Source organism: Pagrus major, chromosome 10 (assembly GCF_040436345.1).
Source record: "Pagrus major chromosome 10, Pma_NU_1.0".
NCBI lineage: Eukaryota > Metazoa > Chordata > Actinopteri > Spariformes > Sparidae > Pagrus > Pagrus major.
This window is the reverse complement of record NC_133224.1, coordinates 22979587-23000925: the sequence shown is the minus strand read 5'-3', so window position 1 is coordinate 23000925 and position 21339 is coordinate 22979587. Positions and strand designations below refer to the sequence as shown.

The window sequence follows — 21339 nt, the reverse complement described above, 5'->3', positions numbered from 1 at the left end:
ATACATATACAGAGCCTCCGACCCGCTCCTTTATTCAAATGAGCATCAATACATGTCCTGCCTCAAGATGGCCATCTCACCGGATGCCATTGACTGACAGTCTGAAACAATGGCTGTGTAGAAATAAGCAGGCACTTGCAGATATTTCAGCTTAGTAATGTGTTTGTTTAAGCACAGTAGCCCCGTTGAGAGACACCGCTTGGGATGGAGGGGATAGAGTGGATGGATGGACGCAGAGCTGGGGAGGGAAGGGAATCGAGGGTGGGGGTGCAGAAGGGCTGAATAATGGTACACATCCAGGCGCAGGAATGCATAAGTGGGCACACAGTGCTCCCAGCAAAATCGCTGCACAAGCACTTCCTCCTCGATGCAGCCATATGTTTTATAGCGCTTTCAGTTTACTATGCCCAGCCTCGCTTCCTTTCCGGGAGAATTTGCCCAGTTAGCTTAAGCAGTATTGATTTTTTTTTTTTTCCAGGCGTGGTGTGGGAAGGTGAGGAGAGCGAGGGTGGGGATAGCAGCAGAGAAAAAGCATGAAGGGGACAGGCTAGTTGGATATCATGAGCTCTGTTTTTTCTGCAAGCCACCAGCACATTTAAGTATCTTGCCTGAGAGCAAAATGGATGCCATTCTCTTTAAAGCTGGCAGAGGTTAAACACTGCTCACGACAGCAAGTTATCATCTTGGGTGGCCGAGGGGAAGCTGGGAGATTGGGGATTTTTTTTTGCGGGGGGGACGAAAAGTGTGTCTGTTGGGACTTAAAGATTAAACAATGCACATACGGGAATGAATTACTTTTTTTGAAGTTTGCTGCGGAACAAATAGGTGCTGGGAGTTTCAGGGAACGAGACGTGTGCACTCAAGTCAGACTGATGAGACTTCACTGCATCAGAAGTTAAGGTGGAACTAATGAGTGTAGTACATATACATATTGATGTGAATTAGGTCCTTATGAAACACCCATTTATCTTATAGCAGGGGCGATATCAGATAAGAATAAATGTGTCATTATTTTAATGCAGTGTTATGGATCTTTTTTTTAATCTTTTATGTTGTTTTGGTTTCACTTTGCTGAATTAGCATTTCTCTCGAGGACAACAAGAATAACAAGAGAGTGAACATGAGTTCTGGGAATTTGTTGCCCCATCTGACAAGGTAATAATTCCCAAAACTCCCCTTACCTCATTGACAGGAATTACAAATTTTATTCTCTACATAAACCTGCCTTTGTTTCCATGTATTGTGTTGTACTTACCTGCCCTAAAGGGTGATTGTTTTTCATTTTTTGTAGCATTTTTATGTAATTAGCTGAATGCTATTACATTAGTCAGCTAAGTTTGCTATAGAAATAGCTTCACACCTCAGAACTAGCAATATCAAGATCCATCCTACTTTTTGAGTTAACTTGTATTTTGTAGCTTACTCTTACAAGAGGTCATATTATGCTTTTCGGGTTTTTGCCTTTCCTTTATTGTGTTATGTAGCATATTTGGGCATAAATATTTATACGTATATATTTATTATAAAATATACACACACATACATATATGTTTACACAATATATACAAATGTATCCAGTCAGTCAGCAGACACACAGTTGCTACTGCTGTAGTTGCGTTATTTTAGATCACACTACCTTGCTCGGCATCACCCGCCCTACTCTGCCTCTGATTGGCGACATCCTGCCCGTTAATTAATGTGCAATGTGTAACCCTCACCATAGATTGAACAGAGGCAGGACGTCTCACTCTGTAGATAAAACAGAGCGTTCAAGACACAGTGTGAAAAGGGATGGTGCAGCAACGCACCACATAAGAAAAATGTCTTTTTTGAAAATTAAAGTGTGTAAACCTATTCTACCAGGACCCACAAATAAAAGTATGAACGTGAAAAGTAGCATAATATGACCTCTGACGTCCTAAAAAGGACGGTCATCAACATTTGAGCACAAAATGTGCCACAGCTATATTCATTTCACTAGACCTTGCTCACTTTGGCATCCGGCGGTTCAATTAGGCAGTTCAGTTGGCACAATGTTCAAGGACAGTAGATTATTTGGTAGAAGAAATAAAAGGAAAATATAACACTAGATTTTAAACCTTCAACCGTGTTCCTTTTTCTTCCACACTCCCAAGCTTTCATGCCCACTCTGATACATTTTTAAAACTGCACAGCGGGAGGAGAAAAAGCCCAAACTGGGAGCAAATACGCTTTAAGAATTCCTTTAGTATTGGATTTCATAGCAATCTAAATACTGTGACAGAAGCCTTTTCACCCTGGCAAGAGTAAAATCCTGAGGGAAAAACTGATTCAGTATAAAAATATCAGTGGTGGCCTTCAATATCTAAAAACCTTTGCAGAGAATGTTTTACAACTAACAAGAGAATATATTTCTATTTTTATTCAGCATTTTAAACATACACATGGACTTTTAAGGGGTAACTATTTAAGGGGCATGGACAAGAAAACTGGACTGGACTGTCAATGATGAAATAATCAGCGTGTTGGTTACCTGCCATCTTTATTGCTGTCCAGTAACTTGAAAATGCCGGTTACTGTGCTGTTCTGACGTCTCAGACCTAAAAGGAGAAACCATATCAGGGTTAATGCGAAATTACCTGATGGAAGTAATATTTCTTTTCCGCAAAGCTATGATGGATTTGCTATTCAACCACCAATCACCGCTATAAACACTAATCCATCTGGATGCAAACTGAGAGGCAGGGATAGAGAAAGGGATGGAGCTGGAGTTAGATTTAAAAACATGGGGGAGCGGGGGGGAGTGGAGGAGGAGGTGGGGGGGGGGGATGGAGGTTTTTGGGCAATCAGGCAATGAGTCAGTCACGCTGTGCAAGAACATTTGGTTTCCCTGTAGGAAAAAAAAAAAAAAGGCATGTCAGAGTCCAGAATGCAATCAGGAGGCTTTGTGCTGTAACGGCTGCTATGACAGTGATTTCCCTCTTCTCCATTCATATTCGCAGGCAGATGAAAAGGAGACGCAAAAACTTCCTCAACCCCCTATTCCAGCGAGCATGTGACCCCAGCTGATTCATTTTGTGAATCGCATTCATTGGAGTGGGAGGGAGAGGAAGTTCTCTTATGCTCGGCACTAAGCGTCTCCCACATCATCAGCAGAACGGAGAATGTAAAGGGGCAAACTGATTGGCCCCTAAGTCTGGGGAAAAGCACTTTACATAATGCTAATTGCGCATCCGCCGCAATTACCTTCCCGTACTAATTGCAGAAAAGCTAATTGTGAAATTAGCATTTTTTTTTTAACCCAGTGTACAGTAGAGCGCATGTGTTGTGAGGGTGTACAAAATAAAAAGATGAAAAACTAAACCCCAGTTCATAAATGCAGCCTTGCCAAAATGAACCTCAAATCCATATTTATAAAGCTGCTTTTTGGATTTAAGTTTAAAAAGACTGCGCAGCAGAAAATGTCTATAAAGAAGCCGTATTCCTCACCCCCTTGTTGCTTCGAGATTTGCTAATATTCTCCTGCAAAACACGCAGCATCTGTCATATTAGTGGCCTATTCTTTTGTTTGAGCAGCGCTCAATTCCCAACCTAATGCTTGACATTCTCGACCCATCCTCTGGTCGCTACCGTCTCGCAAAAATGAGTGCACCAAGGAGGAAGAGATATGGTCTCGTCCCTCCCTCTGCTGCGGAGCCAAAGCTATGAGAAACAACCATAAGGAGGATAGATAGATGGAGAAGGGAGGAGAGGAAGGCAAGATGGAGTGGGGTGGGGGGCCATGTGGTAAAAAGGTAAGAGGAAGAGTGGGGATGAATGTGGAAAATAAGTGAGGAGAGAGTAGGAGGGCGGAGAAAAAAAAAAGAGAAAAGGGAGGTTGAAGACGTTGGCTCTTTAGGCCGATGGCACATATAGGGGGCTGTGTTTACTAATGGACACCATCACTCATCCACCCATGTTGCCCTGGCGATAGCACAGCACACTCGTAAAATAAAGAGAGGCACAAAGAGAACAGAGAAAATGGAACATATCAGCAGGAGACTGCAGATCTATGCCGAGGCTACAGACCATGTTATCCACACAGAGCTTTCTTTGTTATTGTCAGCTCTGCACTCCGAGGCTAACAAAAACACACATTTTGCTTTCTGTTATACGCTATTAAGCAATATTTCGAGGCAGGAAATTACCCCTTTTCTGAGTGGAAAAGAAAATGCTTTGAGATGGAAATGGATCAAAAGGCTGCAGGTGTTGCATTGAACTTTTCACAGAAGAGGAGATACTGTAACTATAAAGATCTGCAAATAAGTGTTTTAACCTTAAGGGTGCTTCGGATGGTGGGGGTTTCCGATGCTGCGGGTTTCCGATGCTGCATCACATTTAGAAAACATCGCAGCACAATAAGAACCTTGCAGTGTACAAGATCAGTGCCTTAGTGATTTAAATTTGTTTGCAAATTCATCAGGGCTGTGAGTCGAGCTTCTCAAGGTTCCCACATGGTGATACGGTTAGTGATTTACAAGATAGGTCAGACGTGACGGACAAAATTAGACAAATAATTAATATGCCTTTGCATATTTCATATTTCCATTAAGCGTGTTTTCTGTATATATTGAAAAGATATCTATGCTTTTACTGCCATTAGGGTTAAGGTGCCGACCGTGAACGGTAACATCCTTGGTTTGATTCTGAATAAACCTTGTTGACTTTTGTCTCTGTCTTTCTAATATAAGCTTAAAATGCCACAAAAATATATTCGCAAATAAATAAAAAAGTAAAAGGCTGCTGAATATTCCCTGAGATTGATGGTCTGTCTTAAATTTCCAGACACTGCAAGTAAATATTCATATTGTATTGAAGGAAACAGACAGAACATTATGATAAATCAAAAATGTGCCTCCCCTTCTGTGTTTCAAAGGAAATATACATTTTCAGCAGTTGAGGGGTCCCTATATTATTTTTTACTGTAGGGAGTAATTGGAATATATCAAAGGAACATGAAATGTTTGGCACCGGATCTGTTGCATCTTTGTTACCTCGGGGGAACTTCAACAGAAATCCTCAAAGACAATCTTGGAGACAAATATTCTTTCTTCACTGCGTGTTCCATGTTTCTTAACATCCTTACTGCCCTATGCAACATCCCACATACATAGGGCGACATGCAAATATACGAAGACATGCTCAAACACGAGACATATTGTGCAAATTTGCAGTAACTGGTCATGTACAGATGTGTGGCGAATTCAAGTAAAAACCTGAATAACTGATACACAACACATGCAGATGCTTTCAAACATGACATGAGGGGTCAGGGGATGACTTGATGAGAATAAAAATGATGTGAATCAAATGGACACCTTAAGGAGAATGGGGTGAGTTTCAAAGACTACAAGATTTATGTTGGGTTCTTCTTTGAACTGTCAACCACCTGTAAAAAAGATCCCTGTACAGTCACCGCACCACTGACTTAGGTTTTAACATTATTCTGTAAAGCAGTGTATGTGACGGTAACTTTAGCTAACTAGACGGCAGCTTTTTATTGAGAGATATCAGCGTAAGTCTAACATTTAAGCTGCTATATCATTAATCTAACAGAACAGCAGAGAGGAGCCAAAGCAAAAACAGACAAGAACAGGTAGGTATACTGCAAACCCACTTGGCAAAAGTATGAGTCACTCATTAAACTCACTAGCAGACCTGATGGGCTGAGGGGAGATTGTCAGGTTCACATTTAATCAATGGTTCTGAGTCAAAGGGTCATTTTGCTTGGGGAAAAAACATCCCTACTGTAAACCTATGACACTTACTATTAGCATGTGATGTGTATCTGGATATCTTTTGGAAAAGTGCACAGTAGCGCTGGTGTAAATGCATGCAGAATTCAATCTAAATGCTATCGGATCTGATCATCCAGAATACATTTATTCTGCAGGATGTTTAACAGCACTGTGGAGGGACAGCACTGTTCAAGCATAAAACTGGAGACGTGCTACAAAATTCCCCCAGTTCATAAATACCTGGCCAAACAGATGGCGAACGGGTGTGAAACTCTCTCCAGTGCCAGTATTAACTAAAACATCTGAAGGTGTCTCATAATAAGGCGAAGGATAAACACACACTCAACAAGTCCTCTAGCTCCACCTACCTACATTTGCATATTGAGGTCGGATCAGAATGTGGGAAGAATCCAAATAACAAAAATGTGCTTTTAAGAGCAGGTGTCAATTCAAAAGCCTGTGATCAGGTATCATTGTCAAGAGAACGTATCCAGATCACACGTTTCTGTCAGGTGTAAATGGGGTCTTTCCATCATCATGTCTTATTTTTCTGAAATTGGCCATTCTGTGCCTCCAGGCCTCCTCTGATAATTAGCCAAATGACTAATAATATGGTAAAAACAATAATCGTCTTCCCTGACAAACAATAATTATCTCCCTCAGGCAGGTATGGCGGGGGAACAGATAAGCGTTTGTTATTGCAAGTGTCACACCTTCTTATACTAAATGAATGCTCATGTGGTTTCCTTATTCATGCATCAAAAACGTTCTGGTCAGTCTAACAATACCATCTGGGCGAGAACAAGGCGCTATTTTTTTTCACTACATTGTGGTTTCATGAATTGCTAATGACAAAATTGACTCAAAAGAGAATGGACAACCCGCACGTACACAAAATGACATGACCGACTATGTGAAAATGATCATTTAGGCTCTGCTAAATGTGACTGTGACACTGTCAAAACATTCTTCAAGACTTCTTCAATACTTTATCATTTCAATTCAACATCTTCAAAGGTTTTGGGATTCTGTGTGATACAATAAACGAAGCTGCTGCCATCTCAGTACACTTAATTTATGCTACGTGTGTTCGACTGGACTCATGTACCTTTGGAAAACACGAATAGTAGGAACGTGCTTTGAAAATAGGTCAACCACTGGATTAACGATGAACTTGAGGAAAGCCCCTCAAACTGTGGCTGAACTCTGTGACAGTGTAGCTTTGCATATTGGGGCGTATCATTAAAGTGAGTAACAGACATTAAATTCAGTATGTCTCCATATGAGGGGATCACATCAAATAAACATCACCGGAGAAGGGAGAGACCTTCACGTGAACCCGCAGTTTATTGATGTTGGCATTAACAGGGATTTTTCTTTTTTGGTCGAAAAACAAGCACATGATCAGCGTCCTTTCTGAGTAGCCAGTAACAGCAAAGTCTTTGTTATTCAATGAGGATTCAATCAGAAATGTGACGGAATTGTAAATACTAAGCTCGCTAATGAAATGACAGGATGAATCTTAATTATGTGTTCCCACTAATCTGTGAAAATGTGCAAAAGTCTTCTATCCATAAAAACGTAATAATCATACACTGGGCTGTGTAATGGTATCACATTAGCACAGCGGTTCCCCAACACAAGGGATGTGCGCTATTAGTCAGCTAATCCATTAAACGTTCCTACCATTGCTAGTCGACACCAGAAGCACTAGTCAGTTAAACTTATTATTTTTATTAATGTTCTCATTTAAATTACATAGACATAATTTGCACTGAAATGTCATGTCTTCTTTTAGTCACATGTTGCCCAACAACCTCCTGGCAACGGCACTCCCCAATGGCAACGTCCCGGTGTCAGACACCATGAGAAGTCTTGTGTCCATGCTGTTTTGGCTCCACAAGGGGAACCAGCACAATATTAAGCAGGTAGTTTTAATGATGTGGCTGATCGGTGTATATCACGTGTCGCAATCTATCTAAAATAAGTCGTTTAGAACATCCCTACCCAACACATCCTGCAATTATTGTTTCATCCAAACAAAAGCACTGCACCATGAGAAACTGCAATTTCCTTTAAGGGTACAAAGAACCTGGCCTTTAACACTTTTCAATAACTTCACGTGAAGCCCTGGAGACATGTTTGAGCGACAGCAGCAGTAAAGGGAAAGACTGTTAAGTTCTAGTTTGCAGGCTCAGCTGCTTGTTTTCTGGCTTTTTATTCCTATTTTGGGATGAGCTATTGACAGATCATAAAGGGGAGAAAAAAACAATGTTTCTTTGCTGTGATGTTCCTATATTTAATTGAGATATAAACTCAATATTTGTCCTCATGGGTCCTGTGTAGGTTTAAGGATCTTTTAGGGCAATTGTTTATAAGATTTAACAAATAATGTGGAAGCAGTCACACTATTTGTACATGTTAGGAGACATGTTCATACAATACGTCAGTGCATTACGGGTTAAAAAGAGGTGTAAAGGAAGTCAGCTAAGACAAAGAGTTATTATAACTGTGGCCATTTACTTGATATTTTATAGGAGCTTTCCAATCCAAGAATCTCTCCACACATTGAAACTATAGTAAAAGCACAACTGCTTAGGTTGCTCTTTTGAAGTGCATTAGCCTAGATCACGTTTAAAATTCCATCAAAAGTAAAAGTTACACATCGGAAAGATATCTTTTCACGATTACTTCACCTGTATAATCTCTGCTTTACTGTGTCTGCTTTTCAACTCCAGCAATTAAATCAGAATGTGCATGAAAGCAACTTCCCACCTCAAATAATAACCGTAAGGCCATTTGGGGAGCCATAAAGTGTTATACTGTTCACAGATTAATGGTGCTTATTCATTAAAAATTCAAGTATTAATCAATATGTAATGTCATAATCTGCAGGCAGGAAATAAAAAGCATCCCTTCAACTTCAGCAATACACACAATGTCATTAGAACTGAATAATAAGCCTGGATAGATAGCCAACATGGACAAGACATGCCAACGCACGACCACAGAAATGAAAACTGATGGTTGTTACGCCCTGAAGATGAGCTGTAATGGAAGTAAAGAATGACGGGCGTAAGAACATGGAGGGGGGCGTGTGACATCTAGCAAAGGTCAGCACACGCAGTGGGATGCATGATGGATGCGTGCTCAGTGGAACCGGTGAAGTCAAATGACCTTTACTGCAATCAAAACTTTCACTTGAGCGCCCGTTTGACAGCAGACGGACAATCAATTACCAGAATTTCGTGACATCAGGGAGAAACGTCAGAAACGTGAATGCTAAGCGTTAAAAAGTAGACAAATGACATTCTTCTGAATACATTTGTTGTTTTGACGCACTTGTTTGGTATATTGTCAGTTTAAGCTAGTTTCCGTCCAACAGTCTCAATCTCATGCCTTCCCAACACACACATACACACATAATGATTCTAAATCTTTCTGGACTTCAATGCAAAAATGATTGAGCCCATTTTCCAATCCAGCCCCGAAATTTCTGTACATTCACACACACACAAGTCTGAACGTCACTTAAATGCCGAGCCAGCTAGTGCTCGGAGCGATAAGGGAATTTCCTGTGAGTCATGAGCACCTTCTCTCTGAAGGTTTGAGGAACGTAAAAGCGACAGCTGTGGGACCGCAATATGCCGTTGCTCAGCACTCCTCTCCCAGTCCATTTATTTCAATGGCGCAGGCATCTGTATTTAACCCTTCTAGCTGTTCTGCCATATGTCATCCTGACCATCTAGCCTGAAGTTCTAAGGTCAATTTACTTTTGTTGAATGAAAGACTGAGCTGAAATAAAAGGGAAGGTGCCCTGTGGTCGCCGCAACAATGACCTAACTACAAACTCGAGCAATTCTGTGGATTGAATTGCTTTGAATGGACTCGAACCAAATCATGGCAGGTTAAAGGTTTCAAGACACTTACCGCTGTCCCCTGCTTCCAGCGCCTTCAGTGTTTGCTCTTTGCGTCGGTCGGCCTCGTGTTTCCTCCTCCTGTGTTCCTCTAATTTAATCTGTAAGTCCTCGGCCGCCTGCTGAAGCTCTCGGAGCTGAGCCTGAAGAGGGACGACATAGAGACAAACACAATGTCTAAGATCAGCGTAACATGGCAAATGTTCAAGCTGCAGGCTGATTGAAAGTACAGTTAGTGAATGCCATGCCTTTCTAGTTTAATGCCAGTTTGCAAGTCAGTGGCACAATCAAACGTATTTCTCTACCTGATACTGTCACTCATTTTTGGACCCTATCTGAACAGAAAAAACAATATTTAAATTCGGATTTGAGCTCTTTAAGACCTGGTCCTGAATCCCCACAAAAAAATAAAAATGCAATTAAAATCTTAAAACTCTGAACATTCTGTACCAATGAAACCACCCATGGACGTTTCCCATCACTCTTCCATCTCATTATTTAAATCTTGGCTCCATTGAAACTATCATCCACTACACATTAACAGACAAATGACACAAACCAAACACCATATGCTATGCGAGGACATTTGGTGTCTGTGTCGGCTTGTTGGTTATTGATCACTTCGGATCTGTTCAAAAGTATTTTATTGGCTGGCTAAATAGAAAACACCATGTTAACAAATGGTTAACTTTGTATTTCTCAAACACGTAACAATTTGTCTTCCCTATTACAAGACACTGTACCATCAACATGAGTTTGAAGCTGTTATTTTAAAGGTAAAAAGTTACATAATTGTGCTTTAAATACATTCCATTAAGCCTCAGCTGTACTTTGTGTTTAATGCTAATCAGCTAATGTAACTAAAGTGGGTGAACATGAACATTTTACCTGGGAAACATTGGCATGTTAGCATCATCACTGTGAGCACATTCGAACTGCTAATGTTAGCATTTATCTCAAAGCACTGTGAGGAATACAACATTAATAAGTGACTTGCAGCTTTAAAAGAATTTCAAGAAAGTAGCGCCTGCAATGACATTAGCAAATGATTTAATTTGTCTCCGTTTCCTCTCCTCTTACCTTCTATTTCTGTACGCGTCACTGCATCTACCTCCAGACCACAACCAGCCCATGTACACACAAAAACTCGTCCTACAGCAGTCGGGCCTGCACAATAGACTATTTAAATGACTTGCGTCAGGAGGTGTTGCCGTCACACCAAAAATGACAGCTTTTGACAAGCGAGCATAACCTATCATCACTCTCTGTAATGGACCAATTAATATGAAAGAGCAGAAGCCCCTTGTTTGTGTGTGTTTGTGTGTGTGTGTGTGTGTGTGTGTGTGTGTGTGTGTGTGTGTGTGTGTGTGTGTGTGTGTGTGCATGCGTGTCAATACAGCCTTCCAATCTCTCCTCAGAGACTCTCATAATGCAGTGATGGATTCTGCTCAGTTCGGACAGGGATGACTACCTTTCTAGGCCACGCTACCTGCTTAGACACCTTCAGTTTGCTGCAGTGATTTATGGGCTCCATTTTGAGTGTACAGGAACATATTTACTTGTGAATAACACCCATGTAAAAAGGTCCCTCCACACAGATTTTCAAATTTCCAAAAGGTTTTTTGGACTGAAAATCTGAGCTCTATAAAGAACGATCTGGTTAGTTGCGTAATAATCTTAAAAATAAGCAATATTACAACTGGGATGAGTGAAAATAATATAGTGTTTGGTGATTAAAGACCTAGGAGTGCTGATTCAGTACACAGTGTTGGAGACTTCTCTCAACTCTTGGAAAGCTGCACAATAAAAGCACTGTAGGTTCCTCTGAAATACTGGCAAAATTAAGACAAAGCTGTGCTGGAAAGAGAAACAAATATCTTAAAATGGATTGAGGACTAACAAAATGCTGCACACCATTCCCTGCTGTTCCCTGCTTTAAAATGTGCACTTACAGTCGGCCAATCAACCGAAAGATAATCACAAACCTCCTGAAAGAGGATTTTATTGAATACCAATTTGTATTTAATTAACAGCAGCGTTCCTATTTCTGCTGGTTCTGGGGCGTGCACTGCTGACACGCCACACTTCATTGTGTAGAGGCTTCTAATTTGATTAAAAAGTTTTCCGGCATCCTTTTCAAGCGTCTTCTTTAACCCCTTGAACCGCAGGAGGAGTTCACTTTTGGGTCATTGTGGAAGGTTTTTTGAAGACGATGCCCCTGAGGTAACCCTGCCGTATCAACAGAGACGCACGCTGAGAGGAGGGGGGATATCACAATGTGCGGCTTGGCTGGGAGGGCTGGGTGACACTTCAACCTCGATCTGCCAATCAGCCGACACAGAAAAGAACACGAGGGGGGAAAAAAACAGAGAGAAGAGAACAGAAAAGGAGAGTGCAGGGTACACACTCACGGACCATCAGCTGGCAAAAGAGTGACAAAAAGTGGCCTTCAGTTGAAATCTCTGCTGTCACGTAAAAGGTGTATCTTAACTGCGTCTTCCATTATAAGCGATAGATATTTTAAACAAGCCTGACATTCTTCAAATGCATTTTTCACACAATCGAGGGGCTCAAGTGCTTCAAAATACCTTGAAATAAAGTAATTTCTCTCAGCATCGATGCACAGAATAACACAAAGATTGAGGTCAGCCCTGAGAAAGGGCAGCAACATTTTACAGCTCTTTCAGAAGCCCAGATATATACTTTATATGAAAATAATGAAAAATGCTCCTACAATTTTGTACTAATACACCATAAAACAAGGAGAATTGTCTTTATATGTGGAGTACGTGAGCGAGACTTGACCATCAAACAGTGGGAAGGGGGCAACTTGAATTTCCTAAATGAAGATAATGCATTAAGTAATGAGACCGCTGAACCAGTAAATATAACTTACAAACATCTAAAGAGACCCTCAGCTGCCAAATTTAATTTGCACCGAACTCCAGGGCTCCAGTTTCTAATTTGGCCTAGTGCTTGTTGAACTAAATGTGCAAATGGAGAGCAGGGGAGAAACTGTGAAGTAGTTCCTGCTTATCTTGAAGCTCTGTAAAGGAGCATGTTGATTCAAACTGGGCTTGATGACTCAGGTACTTGTTTACGTTACCCCGAACCGTTTGCTTGCTGCTTTAGCGAGACTACAAATGAGCGTGGTTACAGTTGAAATCCTTAAAGGTGCACTATGTGGTTTTGGGGAAGAAATTTTAATCAGAGAAGAAAGATCTTCATGTCTAAACAAACAAAACAAATAATTCTTAATTTTCATGACTGAATAAACAAACTGACCTTAAAGAACAACACAACTGCATACTGTTTTACTTTGTTTATATGTGGCGGACCCTGCCACCTTTCTAGCTTCAAACAGTGTTCTGGGGACCTTATTTCCCTCTGTGAACAGCTTGTTTATTCAGTTATGGAAAAGATAAATATGTCTGACTACCTAGTGCCCCTTTAAAAGATACACTAAAATGCAAATTTTTGGTACATTTCTTAATATTTTCATAAAAACACGACATGACACTCACTAGGGAATGGCATAAATTGACCAACTATAACACAGAGATGCATGTGTTAGTAGCTGGAAAAAAAGAACCAGAAAACAGTGAACATCTCACGTTGACATGGCAAAAAAAAGTAACTGCACAGCAGGCTAAGGTTGCTGATGGAAATCGCACAGCAGACGCCCGTAGCAGCAGATGCCATTAACATGTATGGTCAAAACAATATCACATAGCACAAGCTGCTCATTTAGAGCAGGAATTCTCGGAGCGGTAGCACATAGAGAAGCAAATTAACCTCGACGTCCCTATCAATCAAGTGTGTTAGCTAGCGAGCCAGGTAATAACACGACAGCGACTGAGTGGCAGCACAAGTATCCGGGGCAAAATGTTAATTAAATCTGTTGAGAAAAACAGAAAAATATCTACACACAGTAGGTAGAGACACTTTGGTACATTTGTATAATTCTAGTAACAAAAAACAGAAAGAGGAAGAAAAACACATGAAGGAGGATAATTATACCCAAGATACTGCAATGAACTGCAACCAAGTACTCCAGAGCTACTGCATTTCAGGGCAAAATGAATTCACTGAATGCAGCGCAGCCTGAAACACAACACACATGAGTCTCTGCAGTTCAGAATGCATCCATGGGTTCACCATGTTGACTGCAACAGGCTCTGACAACAGGCCAGTCTTTCATGCAGGCTACAGGACCCACTTTGCATCCTGGTGTGCCAGAAGTAAGGTTACAGATAGGACTGGGCAATATATCGATATCACATCGTTATCATGATATGAGACATATATCGACTCACATTTCAGATATTGTTTTACTGTAACACAGTATAAGTGATGTCTTTTTCTAGTTTTAAAGTCTGCATTAAGTATCAACAGTAATTCCTACAACATTGTTGAAATATCAATATTTTTTCTAGCAGTTTATCTCATAACTCAATTCGGGTTCTCGCTGTTTCTTGTTGCGTGTGATGTGATTTAGAAAAACATGAAGAAAACCTGTATTTGCACCTTTATTCCTGTTTAAAACCATTTACATAATGTGTTTGGAAATTTAATTAAGGTGTATTATTTGGTGCACCGTAATTACAACATGTGCTGGTGCTCATGAATGAAAAAGTTAGCAACTAGCGTAAAAAGTTAGAAGGAGACCAAACTCGGCCAAACTACCATATACCAATCTGGTTTATTAGGCTCCTATACATCTGGAATCACATGGGTTCTCTTTGGTAACACAATCAACTTAAAATAAATAGCCTGCCATATACTACATATAGAACACTTAATGAACCTAGAGTATACTTTGTGCAGGTCAAACTGAACTAAAGTTTGAAAAGCAGTGAAAAACAAACACAACAGAAAGATACTGGTTTTCTCACAACAGGAACAGGATAAAGCTTTTGCTGGAAAACCCTGATGACTACCCTCTGTTACTACTTTGTGCCATACAGTTCCTTCAGCAGAATACAGTGTACCTGTTTCTCCCTCCAGAGCAGCACACCTTCCTCAATAAGCTGCTGCTTGAGTTGCAAACCCTCGTCCAAGGTCCTCATCTGGCCCTCCACGTATGCTCTCTCTCTCTGTCCCAGATTCCTGGAGGAGAGCGAGACAGAGGATACATACACACACGGTCCTGTCATTACCGAGAAAAACGTCCACAGCCACCCCTGCTATGGTCACCGAGATGGTGCAATCCAATTTTTTAAGGGCCGCACAATGCAGCAGGAATCCAAATGGGAAAAATAGAAGAGTAAATAAGATGGGGGCTGATGCTCTGTGGCTGAACTAAATTGTTTTTGAAGCCTGGCAAACACAATATGAGTGCGGACCTTGTGAAAACATAATGAGATATACTCTGCTTGTATGTGGTTTTGGCCCGAGTGGCAGCGAATTAAATAACAGAGGACTGTCAACAAAAGAAGTGGGCTACTGTATTAGAAGTTACATTTACACAGCGGGCTACATTTCAGCATCATACTCTGGACAATCTTTGCTGCGCAGCTCGGAGAAGATGATAAATATGACCCTGCAGGAGCCTGCGTTCTTATAAATATTTTTATTTACGCATACAGTCTGTGCAGTATGTAATTTTCATCCTGTAGAAACTGAATTATCTACATCAAAACACACCTCTGGATGGAGTTATTGAGAGTACAATTTAAGGTACAATGAGGTGGAGAGTCAGATCTGTCTTTATCATGGATGAGCCCTTCAAAACAATATTGTGATGCATATACATTACAAAAGGAGGTCGGAACTACATCACGTTTTTAAATCGTAGTGACACCATGCCCCCTGGTGGCACGGTGAATGAGTCACCATCACATGAGAGTCTATCACACTGATGCTATGATAAATAGCTTCATGTTAAGAGCAAACTGGATCTAACAAGAGCTGCATTTTTATCTAATTACTCAAAATCTACTGTTTGATACAATTCCCAAGTAAAATGGCCCGGTTGGATGTTTATCTTTTTTAGCTGTGCGTGGGCCTCTAATGCCATATTTGGAGTCAAAATCTGCATGTGTTATTTTATAAATATTGAATCTCAGTTTTGATTCAACTGACCAGCAAGTGTTCTGGCAGTGAGCGTGGCTGTTGTATTCATCTGAAGCATCGCAGCAATCTGGCACGAGACACGGGAGAAACCGATCCAATGCACATACAAGAGAACAGAAGAGCAGTCAACGTTATCAGCAAGGAGAGGTGAGCAATGTGTCTTTATTCCAAATGAGGTGATCAATACAGAATCTGGCAACAGATATGAACACATATAGAAGTAAAAAAAAACATCAGCAACGATAAATTCTTTCATTTCAGGTACTTTGGAAGCACGGTATCACTCACCTTTGCCCCTAAAAGTCTGACTCCTATAATCTTTTAATTTACTGATATAAACAGAATATTTTACTAACAAGATATGAGCGTAAAGCTGAAACAGCTGAACTTGGCAAATGTCAGAAAATTAATCAGCAACTGTTTTGATGATCACTTCCTCGTTTCAGTCATTTTCCAGGAGAAAATGCCAAATAATCCCTGATTCAAAAAGCTCAAATGTGAGGATTTGCAGCTGTTCTTTGCCATATCTGCTAGTTAACTGAACATTTTGGACGAAACTTCAGGAAATCTTTTAGTATTTGAATAGAAATAATCATCACATCAAAGAAATCCCTAGACATGTTTGCTCACTTCTCAGGAGAAAGATGGGAAGATTTTTACCATTCTCATGTCTGTATGGTAAACATGAAGCCACTACTGATTGCCACTTAGCTCCTGTTAGCTTGCAGACTCACCGAAGGTAACACAATCTGCCTACCTGCACCTCTAAAGCTCCATAGATAACATGTTATATGTCTGTTTAATCCGTACAGAAACTGAAGAATAAAAACCAGCAGTTTCTAGTATTCGTTTAAAGCTAAGCTAACCAGCTGCTTGCTGTAGCCTTTAATTTATCTGACAGATTTTAGCGTGAAAGAAAAAATCTTCTCATCTAACTCACTGCCAGAAAGCAAGTAAGCGTATATAACTGTTGGTTAAAGCCCTAAATCCTTAAAATGATCGCATCCTCAGTGAAGATCAGACCTTTGTGTCTGATATCTGTGTTTCAGAGAGGGGAGCTAGAGATCAACCACTCATTAGATCAGCTGCATGGTGTTTCTAAGTGCTCAGACCTGGCTTTTGCTCACATGTTTCACCCAAGAGAGTCAGCACGTTGTGACATTTATCAGTGATCCAGAACCCTATCTGCGACCGGTGGGACGAGAGCTTTAGAGCCCAGAACAGGGAAGCCAATGAAAATCTCTCAACAGCCAGTCGAAGGGGAAAAGCAACGGCGTGTTAGCTATTAAGTGGCTCCATTCAGGGCAGCGGAGGTGTGAGAAGACAGGTGGGAGTGAGTAAAGGGAAAAGGAGGCTTTGAGAAATATTCCACTACTGCTCTCTCATTCTTCATTCCTTCAGTTTTTGTTGTTTTTTTTATCCGAGATAGTTTGAATGCCGCTGAAAGCGCTGGTGACAGAGAGGAAATGTCGACAACGGAATGTATTGATTTTATCCAAAGTGGAGAGCTACGGGAGAACAGACGTGGATGAGAAAGCAGGGGCTGAAAAACTATGTGATTAGGCATTGAGCGTGGCGGATTTTACAAGAAAAAATCTGGAAAGGCCTTGAGGAAAGGGACAGGATGTTTTTCAAGGAAAACTGTGTGGAGAGTGAGCGTGTCGGCACGTGTGTGTTAGAGAGCCAGGTTTTGTTTGCTGTGTCTGCTTCATCTGTTTGTTTGTGCCACAAAAGGAGTGACAGTTTGCACACCAACACGTCCGATTCTTGACATCATGTAAAATATGAATTCATGTCGGTGTTTGAAGAACACAACACAAAAGCGGAAAAGCAAACAAAACGATTTCCTGCCTGATAAAAAATAGATTTTGATTAAACCCCCCACTACCACCTATGAAATGAATTAAGTGGCAAGATATTAGAGCGCGTTCAGCATCAAACATTTCCACCAGCTATTTCGAACAAATAAGACAGCGTTTAATTTTCCGTGAGAAGCAATCTGTTCACCACCCTCAGCAGTTACACCGATGCCCTTGTTGTCCTTGAAAAACGCTGAAGCAGAAAACATTGTTGATATGTTGCCTCGCTTCAAAAAGATCCTGCTAAGTTTATTAAAGTCAACTCTCAGGAGAGCATTATTTCATCCAATATAATGTAATAGAAAAAAGCCTTACCGCAGATGCCATCATTGACTCGCGATGATGGGATGTAGTGTGGGCGGAAACCCAGATTGGTGCAGTAGAATCGGCCACGAGGACAGGCGGAGGTGCCTATGTGGGGGCAAGGGCAGAGGTCAGAACAAGCTAACTTTCAGTAACAAATGAATCTAATCAGAACTAGTCATAACACATGCACAGGGAGTCACGTACAGAACGTTCCTTTTCAACCTTTTTAACAGGAACTTGTACTGATGATGCTGGAGTTCTTTTATGTTTTTGTTGTTGATTTATGATTCATTTGTCGGTTGTTTCTAACAAAACAGTCTGCCCACTGTTTAAAGACTGAGTGTGTTTCTCAAACCCTTGTTTAGTTAAGTTGTTAGCACTGTCACTTAGAAAACTTTGCCTTGAATGCAGACTAGGAGCTAATTCTGACTTTGTTAAGTATACTTTAAAAAGTTTTTTTCCAGGAAGCAATTTTAGTCAGAAGAGAATGTTCTTTATTATTTGATTTTTAGGACTGAATAAAGAAAAAAACTGTTTCCAAAGGACAACACAATTTCTACTGTTTTTACTTTGTTTATATTTGGCGGACCCTGCCACCTTTCTAGCTTAAAACAGTGTTCTGGGGAACTTATTCTCCTTTAAGGACAGTTAATATTTAATCAGTCATGGAAAAAATAAATATTTCTTTAGTTTTTATTATTACCATATTTATGTATATATCACGATTCTGGGTTTGAATTTCTTTTCCAAACTACATAGTGCAACTTTAATGTACTACATACAGAACTACATGGAAATTGGATACAAGTCAAACTGTATCCATGAGTTTCCTGGGGGGTCACTGGGTCATACTTCGGTGCTCAGTGGAACTAGCCTAATAACTAAAGTACTGTCATAACCATCACACCGGTGGGACTTTCAGGGCTTTAGATGAGGGGTCAATCACTATTAAGTCTTGGTGTGTATGCTCAATATTGATTTAATCACCTCTTGCCTTTCCTACCTCATTTAAATATTGTATTGACTAGATAATTTCCTTATGGTGTTTACACTTAAAGGGTAACTACACCAATTTTCAAGCTGATTAAAGTACGTTTACAGGTCTTGTGGAGTTCTACTGCATATGTGGAAAAAGTAGCATCAAGCCTTTTGTGGCTCCGGAGGAAGCTGCATGTGATCTGATAAAGGTGCTTTTATGTAGGCAACAAGTTTTTGAATAGCAGTCCAAAGGTCTATCATTGCACTTCTGTAACACTCATTTTGGACAGTTTAAAAACACAAGGAAAATCAATACAGCAGAACCAGAGATATCAACTGTTTTTATTACACAAATTCTTCTTCCTTTTCAAAACATGGCGACTACATTACCCACAATGCAATGTAGCCACCGAGTGACATCACTGGAGGCAACTTATCAGATTCCATGCAGCTTCTTCTGGAGCCACAAAAGGCTTTATGATACTTTTTTCACATGTGTAGTAGTACTCCCAAAGACCAGTAAACACACTTTATTGTAACCCTTTAAGTAGCAGACAGTCATAGTGGTTGGATTTACCCCAGCTAGGGGTGTCGTGATATGCCAGCATTGACAACAACAGTGATATTTAAAAATGAAATACTGATATATACGCTGGTTGCCACCTGCCATAAAACATAAACTTCATGAAGTGTTATTGTTCTTACATGCACTTCCCTACACCTGCATTTTAAGTGTAATTTGTTTCCAGAAGAGACAAAACACACAACAAACAAAAGGTAAAGATGAATTTGACACAGCATTATTAATGGTTTTTTTTATTTTCTATAGAATCACAGTAACATTGCTATTGTGAATTCTTTAAGCCATGATAAACATGAAGTGAAAATCTGATATCATGACAGCCCTAATCCCAGCAGCAAAAGGAGATTATGTACTTTAGCTAGTGGTTGACATTATTTATATTCCAGTCTTTAAAAAGCACAGTAATCTTCTTGGAAAAACTCTGAGCGTGCACATGTGGAGTTGGAGTTGTTCCACTGAGCTGAAATGGTGAATTAAATCATTAATTTAATGAATCCATCAGCAGACAAAAACGCTTCTTTTAATTTTTAAAACAGCAAATCCTCAGAGGATCTGATTCCCCAGGGAAGAACAGGTGGTGCTTTAACTCCAAAAAATGGAGATATGGAGCTGTTAGTGGGCTGTATCACAGAGAAATGACACAAAAAGCAATCCTGGATGCTTAATATTATGTCCAGGAAGTAGTGTGCAGTAATTATTAACAGTGACTCACTGTTTGCCAACATTGGTAAACTCGGCCATGGGTCAACTTTTTACCTGGTTCATCGGAGCCATCTTCACAGTCACAGTAGTCATCGTTCACCTGCTCAAAGGGGATGACTTTGGACCCATCGATGCACAGAAAGGACTTCCTCTCCCTGTAGAACCGCTTGTCTGTTACAGAGCAGAACCATTACACACTGATGCAGGTTGATGACCTTGAACTGCAGCTAGAAATTCAACCCAATGTGCAGACTTAGAACAACATTTCCTACGTTGTAATGTTTATTTCACGATAGAAGACGCTTAAGTTTGTTAAGAATACTACTGGAACTATTTAAAAACACTAAAGGTATTAGTATTGGAAGTATTGCTACCATCAGAGCAAACTTTAAATGCCGAGTACAGTTGTTAGAAACTATATGCGGTGATGGCAACTCCACAAAAACATGCGACATGTGGTCTGTGTCGAAGCATGTGAGCTGACAAAGCCACAGCACGTTGAACCACGCACGGTTATTTACAAACATGATGATAGCTGCTTAGCCTTGAAGCTAGCTAGAAGGGGGGGACAGTGAACTCACAGGACGAAGATATCCCTCTTATTTTCCGCGAGTCTACGAAGCCACACCAACAGACAGCGGCGATAATAACGTGGAGACGCATGTCAGATGACAGAAACGTAAAGCGTCTCCCCTCTGCCTCACAAAAACCCGCTCAATCGCGTTTCAAACTCATGATATGCATTCAACATTTCAAACTGGCCCGTGTCCCGACTTCCTGAAACATGCGGTCACGTGACGCACCTGGGGCTTCTTATTGGTTTGTATCCGAGCGGCATGTGGCGGCTTTAGCCAATCATGAGTGAGGATGGCTTTCTGGGGCGGAGACAGGAATGCACTTGTTCACATTCTCATTGTAGACTTAAAGCCAGCAGTTTTTGAGCATTTTTACCCGAGTTAAATATATTTTTAATTTATAAGAAACGTGTTTTACGTTTTCTAGTTGGTAAGAAGTGCATGTCAGGCAACATGTGATGAATATTGTGAACAAATATGCACCCCTCACTACTGTAGCTGCAGCACAGCAGGTGGTGAGGACTTTTTATCAGATGTATCAAGTTTTCATTAAAGGTGCACCATGTAATTTTGGGGAAGATATCTTCA

The 21339-nt window shown here is 40.5% G+C and overlaps 1 protein-coding gene across 1 annotated transcript in view; it reads right to left on the bottom strand.

The window, feature by feature from the left end:
• Positions 1 to 20932, bottom strand: part of LOC141003856 (glucosidase 2 subunit beta-like) — a 126616-nt gene extending 105684 nt beyond the window's left edge. Inside the window, exons 1-7 of the mRNA XM_073475332.1 lie at positions 20758 to 20932; positions 20231 to 20347; positions 17923 to 18018; positions 15758 to 15815; positions 14665 to 14782; positions 9687 to 9816; positions 2513 to 2579 (exon numbers count right to left, since the gene is read on the bottom strand). Of these exons, the coding sequence (XP_073331433.1) occupies positions 2513 to 2579; positions 9687 to 9816; positions 14665 to 14782; positions 15758 to 15815; positions 17923 to 18018; positions 20231 to 20347; positions 20758 to 20839 (668 nt within the window). The 5' untranslated portion in view covers positions 20840 to 20932. The remainder of the gene's footprint in view (positions 1 to 2512; positions 2580 to 9686; positions 9817 to 14664; positions 14783 to 15757; positions 15816 to 17922; positions 18019 to 20230; positions 20348 to 20757) is intronic.
• Positions 20933 to 21339: the final 407 nt, after the last annotated feature.